At 44.4% G+C, this 19,117-nt stretch overlaps 1 protein-coding gene across 5 annotated transcripts in view; it reads right to left on the minus strand.

Annotated features, from left to right (window-relative positions):
* The window catches only part of FOXN3 (forkhead box N3), a 286,211-nt gene that overhangs the window by 9,161 nt on the left and 257,933 nt on the right, over nucleotides 1-19,117 (minus strand). For all 5 annotated transcript variants that reach the window (XM_058739974.1, XM_058739975.1, XM_058739976.1 and 2 more), the window contains one exon: nucleotides 12,283-12,388. In XM_058739974.1, the coding sequence (XP_058595957.1) occupies nucleotides 12,283-12,388 (106 nt within the window). The remainder of the gene's footprint in view (nucleotides 1-12,282; nucleotides 12,389-19,117) is intronic.

A 19,117-nucleotide genomic window follows, 5' to 3' on the forward strand; every position in this document is an offset into this window, starting at 1 on the left:
CCTGGCACTGCTTATTAGTGACTTCCAGTGGGCTCCATGTCTCCCTTACAGGGCAGGGTGATGACATGAGAAGTTCTCAGCACAGAGGATGGTTCTCAGTGGTGCCTGAGAATTCTGGCTTGGTTTCCCCTGTTGCTGTCAGACAGTTCACCCCTGCTTTCTGTTGCTGGGACATGCTTACCTGAGCACTCTTGTTTTCTTTCTATTGTGGGTCAGGAGGCTGATGGGGACACAGCATAAAGTAAGAGGAAAGAGGCCCCGAGAGAGAAATTCCTCACGGGCTTGCCTGTAAATGCAGCCCCTGAGCTTTGGGCAATGGCCTCTGCGATATCTATTTTCTGCACACTCCCTGTTTCTTGGCTCTGTCTTGGGTGCATAAAAGTGGCTAGGAAAAGATTACTTTCAGGTGTTTCCAAATATGAAACTCTATAAATGTAACTAATTGCACAGGTAGCTATTAATAGCTATTAAACAAATGAAACTGACAGTCTCAGATAATGGTTCTCTTGATCTTTGTTGTTGCAGGTAACTGCTGTAAAATCCAAAATAATTAGTCCACTGAACTAGCAGAAAACAGTCTCAGAGTGAACCCGGCGACACTTGGAGGAGTAAACTGGGCTATGGTTGGCTTTCCGAAAATCAGTTTAGTTCTGAATCCTTATTTTTTAACAACATGAGGCTTATCATTCACTTCACTACCACAGTTAAGCAAAACAGGATACCTCTGAGCATATATGGCGAAAGAGAGAAGGGGAGAGAATCATGGGAGCAAATGAGTATGAAATAAGGTAAGTGTTGTCAAAGCTAATTCTTAGTGAATCTAGGTGAAAGGCATATGGTGTTCGTTGTGCTTTTCTTTCTCCTTTTCCACAGGTTAAGAAATTTTTTTTAAATAAAAAGTTTGGAGTAGGGAGTAGGAGATGTATACCAGAGTGACAGCACTGATAGAACATTCTAGTTCCAGACAAGTGGAAAGGTTCTGGGCCTGAGAACTTCTCTTTCTTAAAGGAGATAAGCACATATAAAAGAAGTACTAAGGACACACTACCATCAAATGGAGAAGAGAAGAGAAAATCACTTCTGCAGCCCATGAAGTGAGTGTTATATAGGGCAAGGTCTCTGGTACTGCCTGGAACCACACACTGCATGCCAACAGTGATTCCATAGACCACGTGCCACGATACTGGCCTGGCTCAGCCGTTCCACAGATAAACAAACAGAAACTAAAGAAGTGTCCCATGACTTGTCCAAGGTGCCTCGGCCAGTTCTCAAAGACCGCTCAAGCAGGAATTTGAAATGTCTTTAGGTCTCTCTCGAGAAAGGAAGTTTACTGATAGGAAACCAATACGCCCACTGACCATATTTCTGGATAAAAACAGGTATGCAGATGTGACTTCAGGGAGCAGGAATTAAAATATAAATGCATCTCTCTCCCTGACACTGTAGCATGGGTGCAGAATCCATAAATTCCACACCAACTCAGCAGGAAGTGACAAGCTCCTTCAATGATTAATAACTTGATGCCATGCTGTTTATGGCGGCACAAGCCAGCCGCACCGACTTGATGTCAAACGCCTCGTCCAGCAGGGGCTGTCATCATAGGACACCACATACTTAAAAGAAGGAACCAGTCATCCTGAACACGTTGGAAGGTAAATTTCTAACCACCTCTTCAAAACTCATTCATCAGAACGAACACGTGATACATCTGAAATGCCCGCCATTTTTCAGACTTCTCTGAATTTAGGTGTGACACCATTTTCAATGATCATGTTAGCCTAAATTAAAGCCATTTGATTTTACTAGACCTCGATAAAACCGTGTGTTATTAATCTCAAAAACTTGGTATTCATTCTCTGGTCAAATCAATAGGAAATATCGAACATAAAAGGTGAGAAATCACATTAGGTCAGGCCGAGAATGAACAACGCTTGCGACTAACAAGTCAAACTACAGCTTCTGATGGGACACGGCCATCTTGTATCTTCTCTATTGGTTCATTATTGGTCCCGCTACAGTAGAACTCTATGTAACACCTCCACCTTTCACCTGTGCACAAGGTTCTCTCTGGAGCCGACGGCTTTAAATCTAGAGACTATCATTTAGGGTGAAGTTGTCTGCCCAAGGGGTTGACTTGAGAACTCTTGACTTTGGCCAAGCATGCAATTAATGGGATTCTTCGGCAGTGCTGGAGCTAGTGCAGTTCTTTGGTCTAAAACCGACCACAGGTAGAAAGACATGGACGAGAAGAGATGGCCAGGGAGTTCCACTTCCAGCTGGGTGGCAGAGAAGACATCTAGAAGACACTCTTCTGACTACCCCAGAAAAGATTCTGGATGAAGTACAGCAACATAGTTTTTAAGTCATGGCTGGTTTTGCTGGAAAATAAGGGAATCTTAGAAACCCAGGCAAACACACTTGAACCAAAAGAACGTCACACACAAACAAAAGGTTAAAAAATAAGGACAAAATCAGAAACAGGAGCAGTAGGTGAGCAAGAAAGCCAGGGTTTCTCGTTTCTCTGGAGTAAAAGCCTACTGCAGCCCTGGGACAAGAGCCCAAATTTATAGCGATGGAGAGAGAGAAAGCCAAAGAAGATGGATTTTGGCAGTTCCACAGTTAACTGTGGCTCCTCGAAGGGGATTAAAGTGGCCTCAGGTGTACTGATCCCTAGGCTCCCAGCACAAGTTTGAAAGCAAATCCTCTCTTGAAGAATGCAATCTGAATTTAAGCCACCAGGATTCCCACATACTAAGGTGAATCCAATATTCAAGGAGAAAGCTCAGAACCTAAAATCACCAAACATACCAGCGAGCAGGCCACTGGGAATGCATAAATGTAAAAATGTCAAATGTAAAAAGCTAAGACCTCTGAATGATGATACCTTCAATGAGGTCCTAGACCAAAGTAACTGCCCCTCAGAGGCAGGCAATGGGGATGAAAGCCAGGCTTAACTCTCAGTTCCAGATGGCATGAGAAACAAGAAAAGCCTCCCGAGATTTTTTTAACCACAAGCCTTGAGTCTTGTGGGGATGAGGCCAGAATTCTACTGTGTAGACCCAAAGACCTTAGGCTAAATTTAATTTAAAGTGCCCAATGGTGCCTACTAGAAGAAAATACAAACCCTTTCTGGAAGAACATACTTTAAGCTCAGGCCACAAAGAATTCCCATGGATAAGACTTCAGGGACCAGAGGTTAATAATAATAAAAAAAATAAATAAACACAAAAGAAACAGCCACTATAAGCCAGAGACAACAGAAAAAACAACTATACAGTATGAACTGCAAAGCTGGCAAATATTGAAATAAGTAGGTACGTGATGTCAAGAATGAGTGCAGAAATAAAACAGGGAATTGAAATATACTAGATCTAGGAAGAATAGATTATGAAATCGAAGCAGACAGATTTTGGAAAGCATCAGAGTTGCGAGAGATGAAAAAATATAATCCCTGAAATAAACCTCAATGAAGCTGAAAGAGAAAAAGTTAGTAAAAAAGAGCAGTGAACTGGAAGATGGATTTAAAGATACTATACACAGTGCAGCAGAGATGAAGAGATAGAAATATGGAAGATTGGGCATGATGTAATACAAAAGAAGATCCAACATAAATCCACCTGGAGTTCCAGAATGAAAGAGACAATGGGGAAGACCCAATACCTGAACAGAAAGTGGCTGAGAATTCTCTTGTTTTGATGAAAGGTACCAACCAATCTTCAGATTTAACCAACAAATCCCATGGACGACAAAAAGAAATACATATCTGGACACATCATAGTCAAACTGTAGACATTAAAAAAAAAAAAAAAAAAAAAAGAGAAGATGTAAAAGTAGCAGAAAGAAAACACATCACCTAAAGAAGAATATCGGTTAAGATAAAATGAGGGAGGTAGATCAAAGTGGAAACATATTCTCAAGGTGAGAGAGGAACGGAAGAAGCATCAAATGCTATCTTCTAAGAATGAAGGCAAAACAAATATGTTTTCAGACAAAAAATTGTCAAGGCTTTAACTAAAAGCAGATTGTCACGGTAAGGACTTTCTTAAGAATGTATTTCAGGACACAAGGAAAATTTTCCAAAAAGAAAGGTCCGAGATGTGAGAAGAAATGATAAGCAGAGAAAATGTAGTCAACTATTGACTGAACAACACAATAATAACAATGACTAAGTAACATAAAAAAAACCAAAATGAAATAGAACCACAGTATTGGACAAGTGTAGCACATCATCTGGGAGGTAGGGAATAGCAGCTGAAGTATTCCAAGGGCCTTGTATTGATCAGGAGTTTAAAAGTATTGATTAACTTTAAACATTTTAAAATATTCATGTTATAAGTTCTAGGATCAACATTAAAAGAAGAGAAACAAAATGTATAACTTTTAAACCATTAGAAGGAAAAAAGGGGGGAGTGGGAGCTTTTGATCGATTTAAAATAATACAAGAAAGGAAAAAGAATCAGGAAAAAAAACAGGACAAACAAGTGAAAAATAAAATGGTAGAAATAAACCCAAATATGTTATTAAAAAGGGACTAAAAACCTTCAGTAAGAGGTAAAGATCATTAACACAGATTTGTTTTTTAAAAGCTGTTTCCAAGAGAAAAACCTAAAACACAAAGACAAGCAAAGGTTAAAAGTAAAAGGATGGAAAACGCTGTATCATGCCATGCTGGTACAGCTATATTATAACCAGAGAAGACAGATTTTTAAGGCAAAAATCATTACTACGGATAAAGAGAGTTATTAAATATTCATAAAGGTTCAATTCACCAGGAAGCTACATCAGTTCTAAACATGGATTCCTCCATGCAGATAGCTTCAAAATACCTACAGCCCAAACTGAAAGAGCTACAAGGAGAAACGGTCAAATCTACATTGTAATGGGAGATTTTAATACATCATTCTCAGTATTCAATTGACCAAGCATGCCTTCCCTCCCTCCCTTTCCCTCTCCCCCCCCCCGCCCCCACACGGTTAGCATGCAGATTTGATCTAATAGACATACAGAACATGTGTTAGTAATGAAGAAGGCTTATCATTTTGAAGCACACATAGAATATTTATAAAGACTGATAAATGCTAGACTATACAGCAAGTCTCCACAAATTTCCAGTATCTTCCAGATCAACTCTCTGGCCACAATGACTTAGAGTTAGTAATCAGTGTTGAAGGGGTAACTAAAAACAAAAATAAGAAACCACCGCCTTCTCCTGGGTTTGAAAATTTAAAAACACACTTCCAAAAGCATCTGTGGGTCAAAGACATTAAAATGGACATAGAAAGTACTCTGCGCTGTTAATAATGAAAATAAAGGTATCAAAATTTATGGGATGTAATGAGGCAGTAATTTCAAGGAAATTATAACCTTGAACTTTTATAGAAAAAGAAGAAAAGTTTAAAATGAAGGTAACTAATCCAGGCAAAGAAAAAGAGAATTTAAAAAAGGAAACTATAAATGAAAACAAAAATAAAATAAATGAACACCTCCACCCCCAAAACCCAAAAGTTGATTCTTTGAGAGGAAAAACAAAAAGCTATGGCAAGATTAAGCAAACAGAGTGATGTTAAAATGAAATAAGAATGAAAAAGGGACATAACTGCAAAGGTATTTTGAAAGATGACAGATACATTATGAGTAACTTTATGCCAATATTTTTGAAAGCTTAGGTGAAATAGACAAATTCCTACAGTTACCAACATGAACTCAGAAAGAAATTAAAAATAAACCATACTATCCCCGCAGTATTTCCTCTCTCCCTCCTACCGCAGAGCATAATCTAATCCTGAGTTTCAGAGTTGCCTTCAAAGACCATGATTTCAGAAGGTATAAGCTGACAGGTGCTTGGTCTTTAAAAACAAAACAAAATACAGTATAAAGAAGACCTGTGGCAGGTGCAGCATTGGGAATACAGTCAATGATATTTTAATAGTGTTGCATGGTGACAGATGGTAGCCACACCTGTCACGAGCACAGCAAAATATACAGACTTGTCCAGTCACTATGCTGTACATCTGCAACTAATGGAAGATTGTGTGTCAACTATACTTCCTTAAAAAAAAAAAAAAAAAAAAGACCAGTGGCAAATCTTCCCTCAAGTTGTATAGCTAGACCACACCCTATCTTAACACTGAAGGCTCTCGGCTTCCTGAACTCCTGTTACAAACATCTTCTCAAGGGGAAAGACAAAGTTAGATGACCAGGAGCAGACCTTAGGCTGCGAGAGTTTTCCTGATGATTGTATTCTGACAGGACCTTAAGTATTAATGTTTGTATTACAGTAAGAGTATTAATTTCTGACTTGCTTCATGTTCCACAGGAATTGCAGCTTTCACTTGAGGTCCAAATGCAATTAAGCAGGCTCAGACGGTGATTAGATGGAACTTTCTTATAAATTAAAACTTGCTCTCGTTCGGATGACCACCATCATTCCTTAAAACCAATGGCCATTCTTCTTGGCATAATAATAAGCTCAATGCAAGCCTTTTCCTGGGACTTAGGGCAAAGCTTCAGGTGCTCAAAAAGGAGACCTGGGAAGGTCTATGGGGGGCAGGCTAGATGAATCCAAGAGGCTCCCCACATTAGTAATTTTATTTTTTTCCAATTGGTTTTATTGTGGTAAAATATACAAACATGAAAAATTTACCATCTTAACCACTTTTCATTGTACAGTTCAGTAGTATTAAACACATTCATAATATTGTGCAACCATCACCACCATCCAACCTTGGGATTCTTCATTTTATACAACTGCAATTCTGGCCCCAATAAATACTAATTCTCCATTCCTTCCCTCCCTGGGCCATTGGCAACCACCTCTCTATTTCCTCTCTCTATGATTTTGACCACTCTAAATACCTTGTATGTGTAGAATCATACAGTATTCGTCTTTTTGTGACTGGGTTATTTCACTTAATGTAACGTCCCCAAGGTTTATTCATATTGTGGCACGTGTCAGAATGTCCTTCATTTTAAGGCTGAGTGATATTCCATTGTGTGTATACGCCACATGTTGCTTATTCATTTATCTGTTGACGGACACTTGGGATGCTTATACACTTCAGCTACTGTGAATAGTGCTGCTATGAATGTGGATGAACAAATATCCCTTCGAGACCTTGCTTTTGGTTCTTTTTGGTACATGCTCAGAAGGATTGCTGGGTCATATGGTAACTCTATTTTTAATTTTTTGAGGAACTGCCATAGTGTTTTCTACAACCGCTCCACCATTTTACATCCCTACCAATAGTGTACAGGGATTCTAAGTTTTCCATATTCTCATCAACACTCATTGTTTTCTGGTTTTTCTAGGAGTCATCCTAATGGGCGTGAGGTGGCATCTCACAGTTTTGATTTGCATTTCCCTAATGATTATTGATGCTGAGCAGCTTTTCATGTGTTTTGGCCATTTGTATATCTTCTTGGGAGAGATGACTATTTACGTCCTTTGCCCATTTCTGAATTGGTCTTGTTTCTCCATGTTATTTATCAAACACCTACTTAACGCACACCCTGTGTCAGTAACATAACTGTGTTACCCTAATAACCCGTAAGACTGGTTTTCTCATGAGAAGCCCAGGCCTGTCCAACATCATGCAACCACAGGCTAAGGACCCAAGAACCTTGGCTCCTGAGTTCTCATATGTGATTTCTGGGCTCTGTTGCCTTCTGAAGGACTCCTACCCGCCGCCCCCCCATCCGTTTTTTCCCAGTCCTCTTTGGTAAGCCTTGGACATTTAATGGGTCAAAAAAGAGCCGTAAGGGCTGAAGGCAAGGTGGCCCAGATCCCAGAGAGTTGCTATGGGCCCTACCTGGGAGGCAGCCCAGAGTGCTATAAATGTAGGAAACTTGAGGCTCCTGTTTCCCAAGAGGGCCAGAAACAGTTCTTCTAGGGCTATAATCGTTTGTTCCATTCAATGTATTCTCTGCAAGGAATTTCACTGGGAACACAGAAGACACAGCCATAAAACTAAGACGTGTGAGCAGTTATTTTGAGGATAATGTGTCTTGAGGACTCTACGCCCAGGCAAATTTAAAAATAAGCAGGTTTCCAACAACTAAGGATGGGCCAATCTCTGAGGTTATTGAGTAAAAAGTCAACACTGTAAAGTCAATTACACTATTGACAGATACTCTTACAAGGAGATTTCACATCATAATTATATGCAAAGGAACCCAGCAAATACAAGCTGTGTAATGATCAGCTAATAAAAGTAACACTTCATCTATGTCAATAACAGTTTCCGAGTTAAGACAAACAAACATGGCCTTTGCCACTCAGTGGTGGAAAAAAAAATCCCTGAAAGACAAATATTTTCGCTTAAGGAGAAGTCGCTTAGACTCACACAGAAAACCTGTCACACAAAGCAGAGTCGGAAATTGGTCTTTAGTGGGTGAGTCTCTGGCCCTCCCTCCATCCCTGGCTGAACTGATGGGGGCAGTGACATAAACACTGAACACCCCCAGGATCCCTTGGTCACTGTCGTGGGGTCTGGCAGACATCTGCTATTGTTTTAGTCTCCTGTGGGCTGTTTGCCTTTTAACCTTAGCTGAATTCAGGTTCGGCTGACACATGGTCAAATTAAAAAAAAAAAAAAAAAATTACAGTGAATTGTGAAAGAGCAAAACAAGATCCGTCCCCCACTCCCACCCCAGAAAACTTATTAGTGGGTTTTAGATAGACACTGATTCTGCAGATACCTCCGTGGCTGTGTTTATGTTTATTCTTTCTGGAAGCATCTCAGTGCCTATTATTTGCCAGGCATTTGGGACATAAAGAAGGCAAAGTATTATAAGCAAGGGTCCTTGACCTTACAGAGAGCACACAACACTCCTCTCCCCCCCTTCATTTCTCCTAACACTGAAGTGGAACAATGCATTGGTAACGCACAATGGTTTTCTTTATTGGTCATCTCTTCTTTATGGTAACCTGTCTAGTTTTTGCAAACAGCAGTGGCACATTTAGTGACAACTTCTCTGATGCTCAGGAAGGTCCTGAGACCTTGCGTGCTTTCATAGTGGACAGACACGTTGTGCCATTTTGCAGCTACTCTCACTCAGCCTCAAACGCACCCTTTTACAGTGTTTCAAAGGCTGGGGCTGGGGCTGGGCTGTTCAAGCCACACGTCTGCTGCACCACCTGGCTTCACATTAGGCTTGGAGAACAGGAGTTGCCACTGAGAGACTGGGAAAGGGGTGGAGGAAGAAAGGACACGCTCCTTCTTGCGTGTGTCCTGTTCACTTGTAGTGGCAGTGCATTCCTGTAGTAGCTGCTGAATCCAGCTGTGGTCCTCCTAATGCTTACAGAACCAACTTCTTCATGTTCCCCTAGAGGACGTGCGCCAGCAGGAGATCCCGAGATCTCCTAACATCCCTCTGGTCCTTCCATAGGTCCCTCCTCTGAGATCAGAGCCTCTAGCCCAAGCTGAGGGGTACCCCTCGGAGGTCCGGATCTCCGACCCCAGCTCCTCTTCTGAGGTCTGAGCCCCACTCCCATGGGGCAACCATCCCAACCTCTTCCCTTTCTCCTCTTTAGCCCGAGGGGATGCGGCTCCTTCCAGTGACTACCTTCTCCAGGACACCTGGAGATCTCTTTTCACCCTTTCAGTTATCTGGTTAATAACTTCCTATCTGGTTAATGGTTCTTAACATGAAAGTCTCCCTGATTGAATACCTAGTGTTATCTCTGTCTCCTGACTGCACCTGAAACCTGTTTTGTGGTCTTTTACTGTGGAAAAGCCAAAGTGAGGTGCTCGTTGGACTGGATAAGTGGCAGCTCTTTAACCAGAGACAAGACTTCATTGTTTTGCTGTGGTGTTTTGTTATCTTCTAACCAGAACATAACTAGAACACCAACAACAAAAAAAATCAGCATTTTAAATAATGCCTCTTGGGAGTACTAATCAGTAAAATGTATGATAACATACACCACGAGGGTAATAATTAAAATTAGGGGGTGGCTCCTGCTGAAGGCCAACTTGGTCTCATGTCTCTCTCCCCCCATGCGCCTGGCTCTTCTGTGCCCTTCTATGAGGAATGGCTGGAGCCACATCCAGATCCACGTGGCAGGCACCGAAAGACTGCTCAAGACAACAAACTGAAATCTACACTTAGAATATGCTAATGAACATAGATTGTTGTTCCACATGCAAACAGTCTACAGTCTCAAAGTCCTGTCAACCAAAAAGGTAAGCCAGGAGGTGAGGCAGAAAAGATGTTAAGAAAAGAAAATGGAATGTGTTTCTCATAATGTGAGGCAAAGGTGCTGATACTTTGGCTGCATGGAAAAGGCTTATCATTTAAGAACTGAAGAATTATTGACCTGCAGATAACCAAGAAAGATCCTAGAGAAGTATAAGAGAGGGCCTTCCATATATTTTTGGAAAGTATCATCATGTTGGGCTAGCAGAAATGATAAGTGGTTTTCTAACTTTATTATTATTATTCTTAAAAAAAATTTTTTTTTTTAACGTTTATTTATTTTTGAGACAGAGAGAGACAGAGCGTGAACAGGGGAGGGGCAGAGAGAGAGAGGGAGACACAGAATCTGAAACAGGCTCCAGGCTCTGAGCTGTCAGCACAGAGCCCGACGCGGGGCTCGAACTCACAGACCGTGAGATCATGACCTGAGCCGAAGTCGGACGCTTAACCGACTGAGCCACCCAGGCGCCCCTATTATTATTATTCTAATTCCAACCAAATTCCTTCCTTATCAGGTCCTAGACACCAGCGTCTGCCCTGAAGACCGAGGGACTTCCATCTTGGCAAGACAAGGCTGGTTTGCCAGAAGAGTGAGTGGGAAAGCACCATGCGGTTGTTTCACACGAGTGAGCTCGACGTTGTGCCTCCCTCAGGACCCAGCGAACAGACTTTCTGGGGTGGTTTCCTCTGGGACATGACACTCTAGGGAAGAAAAACGGTCTTCAGGTGCAAACTTGATCCAACAGAGCAGAGTGAGCAAGCAGATGATGCTGTGGAGGGGGGCAATGTGACAGGCCTTCCAAGCAAGAGCCTGGGCAAACCCGAGGAGCCATCAGCCACGTGAGACCCAGCCTGTCTACGGCAAGCGAACCATTGACAACAGAGAAGGACACACACACAGGAATTTTACTACACTGAGTCACCCATTAAGGGGCCACAACCAAAACATGGGGGCTTTCAAAGGAAAGGGAAATTCATCCAGGGCAAGCTCAGAGGCCGTGTTCTGAAAAGCTTTGTGAAGCAATCATTTTTGTGATGGACCCTGAAGGAGGTGCATGTGGAGGCTGAGCGAAGTCTACATAGAGGCAACCGAATGGATAAGATCGGCCAACGCTAGACATATCTGGGGAACAAATTTGGTTCGAGGACACCAGAGGACTGGGGTTATGTCAGGCTGATGTGTGGGAGCCATGGAAGGTGTTTCTGCAGACGGCTGGAGAGGCACATTTTAGGAAATGAGTCTGACAGTGGGTGATGGGTGGGCGGGAATGGGCAGAGAAGCGGCAGGAAAATGGGAGGCAGCATCCACACTGGCACATGTAAAAGGTCTAAGCTAGCGAGAGACCCTAATCCAGGGCCGGCAGTGGAGATAAGAAGGATGGAAGAAGGAAATTTCCCAAGGAAGAGTTCATGTGGTTTGGCAACTGACCTGATTCTTGGAAGCAGGGGAGTGATGCCCCATGTTATTTCTATCCCACTAACCAAAGGCACTTTTCACACATGATTTTGCATTTCATTCCGGAGGTAGACCAGTTAGCCTAGAATCTAATGAACAACTTGCTCACCACTTCCTTCTCCCCACCTTGTCCCACCTTCTTCAACAAAAAAGCTTAATTTGTCTTCATCTCCTCATCTACAAAGAGACTAAGATAATTTGAGCCCAGAAGGAGAAGCTGGATTGGGGTCCCTGGGGAGTTACTTTGCCTTTTCTTTAAAAAAAATTTTTTTTAATTACATTTATTTATTTTTGAGAGACAGAGTGAGACAAGGTGAGAGTGGGGGAGGGGCAGAGAGAGAGGGGGAGACACAGAATCCAAAGCAGGCTCCAGGCTCCGAGCTGTCAGCGCAGAGCCCTATGCAGGGCTCAAACCCACAAACCATGAGAGCATGACCTGAGCCGAAGTCGAACGCCTAACTGAGTAAGCCACCCAGGCGCCCCTACTTGGCCTTTTCTTAACACCCAAACCAGGTTGATTGTCTTCACTCCTTAGAGGCTGGTCCTCTTCATCCCAAGTGGCCCTGTGGGACACATGATGCCCTTCCCACTCCTTCCGGCAGGCTTTGCCCAGCGAGTGCCTCCCTTACCTCACAGCTGCCGTCATTCCAATGGGAGTGATTGGCAACGGCCGAACTCCAGGAAACAGCCCGCGGCTCAGTACCCGTGCTCCATTTTGTATCACTCCTGGAGGAACTGGAAAAACAAAACGGAAGAAGATACCACACATGAATTCAACGGTGAACATTTCTGTTTTGAGTCAGAAATTCTGGATACATCAGGAAGAGAGAGAGAGAAAGAAAAGAAGAGAGAGAAAGTGATTATTATAAGCACACAGAGTGAGCAGTGATAGAAACACACATACACACACACACGCACACACACACACGTAGAAGGGGAAAGAAAGATACCACGCCTCAAGAAAGAGATTTGGTCAGCCATGTCAGACCAATACCTTACAATCAAATTATTGATGCGTTGGTTTAAAAAAGGGTGAGTTTTCAAAAGCGGGCTTCAAACATTACTTCCTTGCGTTTATTAAATATAAGCTTTTCTTTCCACTCAGACCCTAACAAGATCTCGAGAACACTAACACAATTCTAATAGCAATGACCAAACAAAAGCATTTCTTCATGCTTCTCTGGTGATGGTCAGAAGCTGAGAACATCTTTCTATCTGTCCTTAACCTGACAAGAGAAAACAGGAGCCAAAAGAAAAGCAAAGCTGATTTTATAAGCTACTTGGCACCTCAGTGCTCACAACACAGTGTGTGTCCACAACGATTTCGGCCGCCGGAGGAAAGACCCCTTCCTCATTGTGGCTGGGAGTGGACGGTTGGCAGGGTGGTTCTGGCTCCCGTCTCAGAACCATGCACAGCCCACTCTGGAGGACCCACTGCCTCCTTCCTCGAAGCTTCCCCAAGCAATTCTCCCCAGAGTTCTCTCACCATCCCGCCTTCTCCTAAATACACACATCCCTGGAGCAATCGTAAGCCAACCTTTTTGCCAGTGCCCATCAGATGATGTCTGTTCCCATACAAACCCACAGTGGGCTCACCCCTGTATGAGGGTTTACACCACAGGGGAACCACAGGACATCCCCGATCGTCCATCTTTTTCGACCTCCCAGACAGCAGTTTCATTAGGTTCAAACTAATATTCTTACTGTACAACCAACCCTCCTCCGTGTGTCTCCAGGGCCAGGCGTGCATTGGGAAGCACTGAGGCAGGGCTTGGAGTCTTAGCTTTCATTTCAGTTTCTCTTGTGTGACTTTGTGCAAGTTACTGAAATCTCTTCTTCCTTCTCGGAACAGTGTCCTAGGAACCCTTCTGCCGTCAATGTCCTGAGTCCCCAGGGCTCTGGCTGTGTCCATGGAGCCCCCCGCACAGTCTCATCCAGAGGCAAGGTGGATAAATCATGCCTTCTCAAACAAAGAGCCTCTAGAAAATTATACATACAAAAATGAAAACCCTTCTGGATATTAAGTGTTAAAGTCAGTATTATTTGTGTAGAACACTCTTTACAAAACACAGACTTTTTATTCCTGTAATGTTTAGGCCTCTAAGGGCATGTTTCCATAAATTTTCTGAACCTTTAACTAGAGGTGTTTCATGTAGGATGAATGTCCACTCCTGAACATGGATGATGTTATACAGACCGATTCCTAGAGAATTCTGTGGCTCTTGCTAGAATTTTTTGCTATTTCTCTTCCAGGTTTGTGTAAGGCTCTTGCTATTGGGTTTTATAAAAGGTGGATGGGAGACAAAAACCAGCACTTAAACCAGGTACTACTAATGTAGTCCAGGGGTCCAGAATCTTTCCATTCACTTACCACATTTAACCGTGACAGTAGGCTGAACTAGATCAGGAACTCTTACCTGTTCCTTACTATCAGCCTGGTTTCGGATAGCAGATCATCTGAGACAGGAGACTTACCAGGTATCTAAAAGCATGAAACCTGTTATAATGTAATACTGGAGGGAAGTAGCCTATTTTGCTTCGTTGATGAGTTCTTTCTAAGGAAGAGCATCTAAAATTTATATTAACTGATCTACATACTCATTTCAAGACCTCCTCTACAGCCACAAGACGACGTGGTATTAGTGTGAACACAGACACACAGATCGTGGAAGAAAACAGAATCCAGAAATAGACCCACAAATATGTGGCCAACTGACTTTTGGCAGAAGGTATCAAGACAATACGATGAGGGGAAGCAGAGTTACAACAACCGGCGATCCATTCAGGAAAAAATGAGCCTTGGTCCTTACCTCATGGCCATACACTAAAGTTAATTAGAAATGGATCATAATGCAAATGTAAGAACTAAAATTAGAAACGTTTTAGAAGAAAACATAGGAGGAAAAATACCAGCAATTCCCAAGGACAGACATGCAAAAATCAGTAGGACTCTAGAGTCTGTAGAAGAGGCTTCAGGTTGCTTGAAAAGAGAGGCTTTTAGTTTGTCTGTCTGTTTTGGAGATCGCGGGAGAGGGTTTTTCAGTTATCTTGCCGTATGGTAGTCTCGTTGAAATGGCCAGAAACCACAGGCTCAGTCCCATTCTGATAATACCAGTGAAGATATCAGTCACTAAAGATCTCATCTAGAACGGCGAGCAAATCTGATAGAAAGGACTACTTGTTAAAATCACTTAAACGCTTAAAATCTGCACCACAGTCGTAATTCTTGCCAGCAAAATTATTACAGTCCCATATACAGACTGTATCGATGCATGGATTAACATACCGAGTATCTGCTTATGTATTCCATGAAGGGGACGCAGGGTCGCCACAGCTAAGTGGGACAGACAGAGAATTAAAGAGGCAATGGAAATACACTGTGGTAAGCGGGGCGAGCGGCCTATAGGCATGAAGGATGGAGGCATCTAACCCGAGGTAAAGGGTGTCTGGGAAGACTTCCTGTAGAACTCCAATCAGAGTTGGCATTCAAAGGCACAAGAACGGCACATACAAGGCCTGGAAGTAATAAAAATTACGATGTGCACAAGAACAAAAACTAACTTGGCTAAAGCGTATGATCCCTCTGCGGGAATGAGGTGCGTTTGGGCTTCATCCCATGGATATGGGGAAAACCATGAAAGGGTTCTGAGCGGGGGAAAAGGTCTGCAGCACGGTGGCTGAGAGCCAGACTCTGGATGTTGGAGGGGTCCAACACCATCTTTGCATCCCATCTCTGGGTCTGCATCCCATCTCTGTCATTTACTGCTTGTGTCCCCTGAGCAAGCCACTTAAGAGGATGGGGACAGAAATGGTATTTATCTCACAGAGTGGAGATTTAACTGAGTTAATAAAGGCACTACTGTTATGCAAAATTACCTCTTCGTCATCAATATTATCATCATCAACATCAACATAACCAACATCCCCTGAGCATCCTGAGGCAGCCTGTGCTTTCTCCATTCCAGGTGAGCCCAAAGTCCACAAGAACAGAACAGAACAAACCCAGACCATGTTGGAAGAACTTAGCCATCTTCCCGGTCACAGAACATAGCTGGAGGAACGGTGACAGCTCTTATGGGGCTTCTGGTCCCATGTCAGAGTCACCCCTGTGAGAAATACCTGAAACACCTATAATTCTGGGACAAAGACTGGGGTGCCCTGGACAGTGAAGACAGCAGATGGGAGTCACATAGCATGGCCAGGGAGTCATCTGCCAGCCAAAGGAGAAAAGCAACCCCAAGGACAGTGCCCTAAGCCCAGAGTCCTCTGCCCAAGCGCCTAGAACTGTTATGCCCCGGGGGGATGCCCTACAGGGAGAGGAACAAAGAAAGGAAGTGAGCACGGACTGGGGACCAGGGTCTTTTCGTGTCCTCAGCTCATCTCAGCCTCCAGGGAAGAAGTGCTCTGCAGTGGTTAAGAGTACAAGCTCAGGGCAACATGGCCTCCGTCCACCCCAGTCTTGCCTCCCCACTAGCTCTGCAGCTTTGGGCAAGTGCCTCAACTTTCATGTGCCTCAGTTTCCTCAGCTGCAAACCTGGTATAAACAGCTCATAGGAGTGTTGCTGAGTGTTAAATAAGACGACTGATGTAAATTGCTTAGTTCGGCAGCCGGTCCATTATATAAGCTCTTCATCACCATCTTGTTCGTCCTTCCACTATCCCATGCACCTCTCTATCTTCCTCTTACTAATTATAAGGAACAGGGCCTAAGGGGGGTGTTGGGGGGGGGGGGGAGGTCAAGACAGGGAGAAATTCTTCCAGCGTTTTATGCTTTTTAGATATCTCAACTCTGCATTTGCCCACATCTTCCGGATTAATGAAGTGTATTCACTTCAAAGAGAATCTCACGGACGAAGCTATTCCGCAGCACTAAAAAGGCTTTCCCTGAGCCATTTCCTGAACCTCACAGACTTCTGGCACATAAACTAGGCTCTTCTCCTGACTCCTGGAGTTTGCTCTCAAATGAGCTGCAACTGAATGCTGCCTCTGCCAACCAAACCTGGCACTTCTCAGTCCTCATCACTGGCAGCGCTTTTCATGTTGGGATGGTGATGTGTTCATATTTGCTCATGGGCTGCCAGAAGCCAGCTGTGACACTTAACTATTCTCCCATCTTTTCTCCTTCCTGTCTCCATCCCCAAGCATCAGGAACGTGGCTTCTGGAAAACGAATCACAGCCTGTCTAAAATGTCTGTGAGGTCCATATTAACCAGTCTTTGGTTCTGGGGACTCGGAGGGAGCATGAATCCATTCCTCAGCTGTTTTCCTATCAGCACGGTCTATCTATCCCTTCCTTTTCTTCTGTATTGCCCTCAGGGTAAATCAGACCGAGCCCTTTACAACCAGCCCGTCCCACCCAGTGTATTGAAACTGTACTGAAATTGTACCATGGCTCCAGCCCTCCAGCCCAGAAGAGTATAGTGAGAAAACTGGATATGCTTGTGGCGGTCACTGCAAAAGGCACAGGCCTCCAGCAACCATCCTTTCCTGTAAGATCAGTTCAACATTCAGCTTTTACACACAAGAAGACACATCTCTGAGATTCTCGGGTTCCTGGGACGAGGCGCCAAGGACAAGGGCGCCACGGCTCCCACTTCTTGCTGACCATCCCCTTTCTCTTATAGTGTAGAGTGACTCTAAACTTACTTATTTTTAGGCAATAAGGAAGTAACACGCAGAAAGAGGAGTGAACCAAGCAGCACTGCTCACCGTGATCTAAGCGTGATCACCTGGAGGACCCAAGAAAACCGTCTGTGGCACAAGACAAACTTCCCTCCACGCTCTGCCACCCTCGGTGTGGCCCCGTCCCAGCCTCCCCAGCCTCCTTCCCGATGCTCAGCTTCCTTGATTTTCACGGCTTCTAAAATTAACCTCTGAGCTCCTGCTGCCTTTGGAGGGCAGCCCTGGCTGACACTACCAGAGGCCATAAGTTGAGCAGCAAGTGCTTCCGATAATCCTTCCCCTTCCCAAAGTGGGACTTTCCACCTGCTTACTTGGAAAGATGCTGGGGAGGGGGCTGGAATGGGGGAGCCTCCGTCCTGGTCGCCTTTCTTCTCCAGTGCCTGGTGTGCTGGATGCACACTGTAGCTCCAGGGGGTGTGGAACGCTGCCTCCTTCCCTCACCTCTGCTGTCCCATTTTGTTGTTTTGTTTATCATCCAGAGTTCCTCTCTGGGAACATTCCAACTAGGGATTATATAAGCCTTTGAAGATGAGAATGGTGATCTTACTTCCTAACAATCCCTCCATTGGGGTTAAAGATGACTCACAGGGCTTGTCAGAGGGGAACAGCAAAGCAGGTACTTAAGTAGACTCTAGAAGCTGGAATCAGTCTATATGGCTACTTTGAAGGGAGAAGGAGAGGTGGATGGGTCTAGAAGCACAATCCAAAGTTCAAGAGATAATGAAGCAGCAATGTCCTGTGCTGAGTTTTCTGGAAGTGGTGTCCTATAGCACATGCGAGACACAACAGCATACCTTCTAGAATGTTCCCCATGCTGCAAAGTGGAAAGTCTGGAAAAGATAACATCATCACTGGGGCTCCGGGGGATGGGGGTGGGGACAAAATGTTGAAGCCTGCGGTTTTGATTAGATGCACTCTGCCGCCTCATTGAAAGTGAAGCACCCGGTCGCCAGGAGAGACTGATGGGACCCATAAGGAGCCAGCTCAAGTAATCCCAGGGGCAGGGTCCGGGGCAGGCTGAGCTCCCCTGGGGCACTGTGGGACCCCTCAAAGATAAAGGGGCCTGGCTGACTGTGATTCTCACCAGTTTCTTGAGAAGTTTCCTTTGTACGATCTACTCAGCTTGGACTGTGGACGGTGGCTGGTTTGCCAGCCCCGAGCTAGCTTTGCAGATGCTGGGCGCAGGGAAGGAAGAGAGGAAACAATCTTAAGTGGCTGCTGTACGGTGACCTTAAGTGGGGCGGCTATGAAGGTCGATGGCAAAGGAAAAGCCTTTCAAGTCACCCAAGCCAGGCTCTTACTGTTGGAAGTGACAGCAGCAGACAGACGAGCCTGGTGGCCCCTGTTCAAGCAGCATCCTAGCCCAGGAGGGGAAAACGAGGGGCTATAAATAGTTGCATGAGGAGGCTCTGTAAACAGAGCTCGGCCACAGCGCAGCCTGGGGGCGGGGCACAGGCAGTTCTGTGCAGATGCGAACCTGTGCTCCCCGTGTGTGGGCAGAGGGGACGCCTGAATGCTATGCACCCACGTCCACACCGGGACACGTGCATACAAACACCATGAGGCAGGCCGTCTGCCCTCCACCACCGGGGCTGGGTGTCTGCCGCCTCTGAACCTTTTTGGTGAGGAATCACCTTCCACCTTTTCCAGGCCTCGGGGGCAGCTGGCAGGGCAGGAGTATGGAGGCTGCACCACAGAAAGTATCTACCCCTTCTCCCTTCAGGAGGCCAGACACTCACCGAATCCCAGGAAAAGAAACACGCAACATAAGATAAGGACAAG

The sequence above is a fragment of the Neofelis nebulosa genome, chromosome 7, assembly GCF_028018385.1.
Source record: "Neofelis nebulosa isolate mNeoNeb1 chromosome 7, mNeoNeb1.pri, whole genome shotgun sequence".
NCBI lineage: Eukaryota > Metazoa > Chordata > Mammalia > Carnivora > Felidae > Neofelis > Neofelis nebulosa.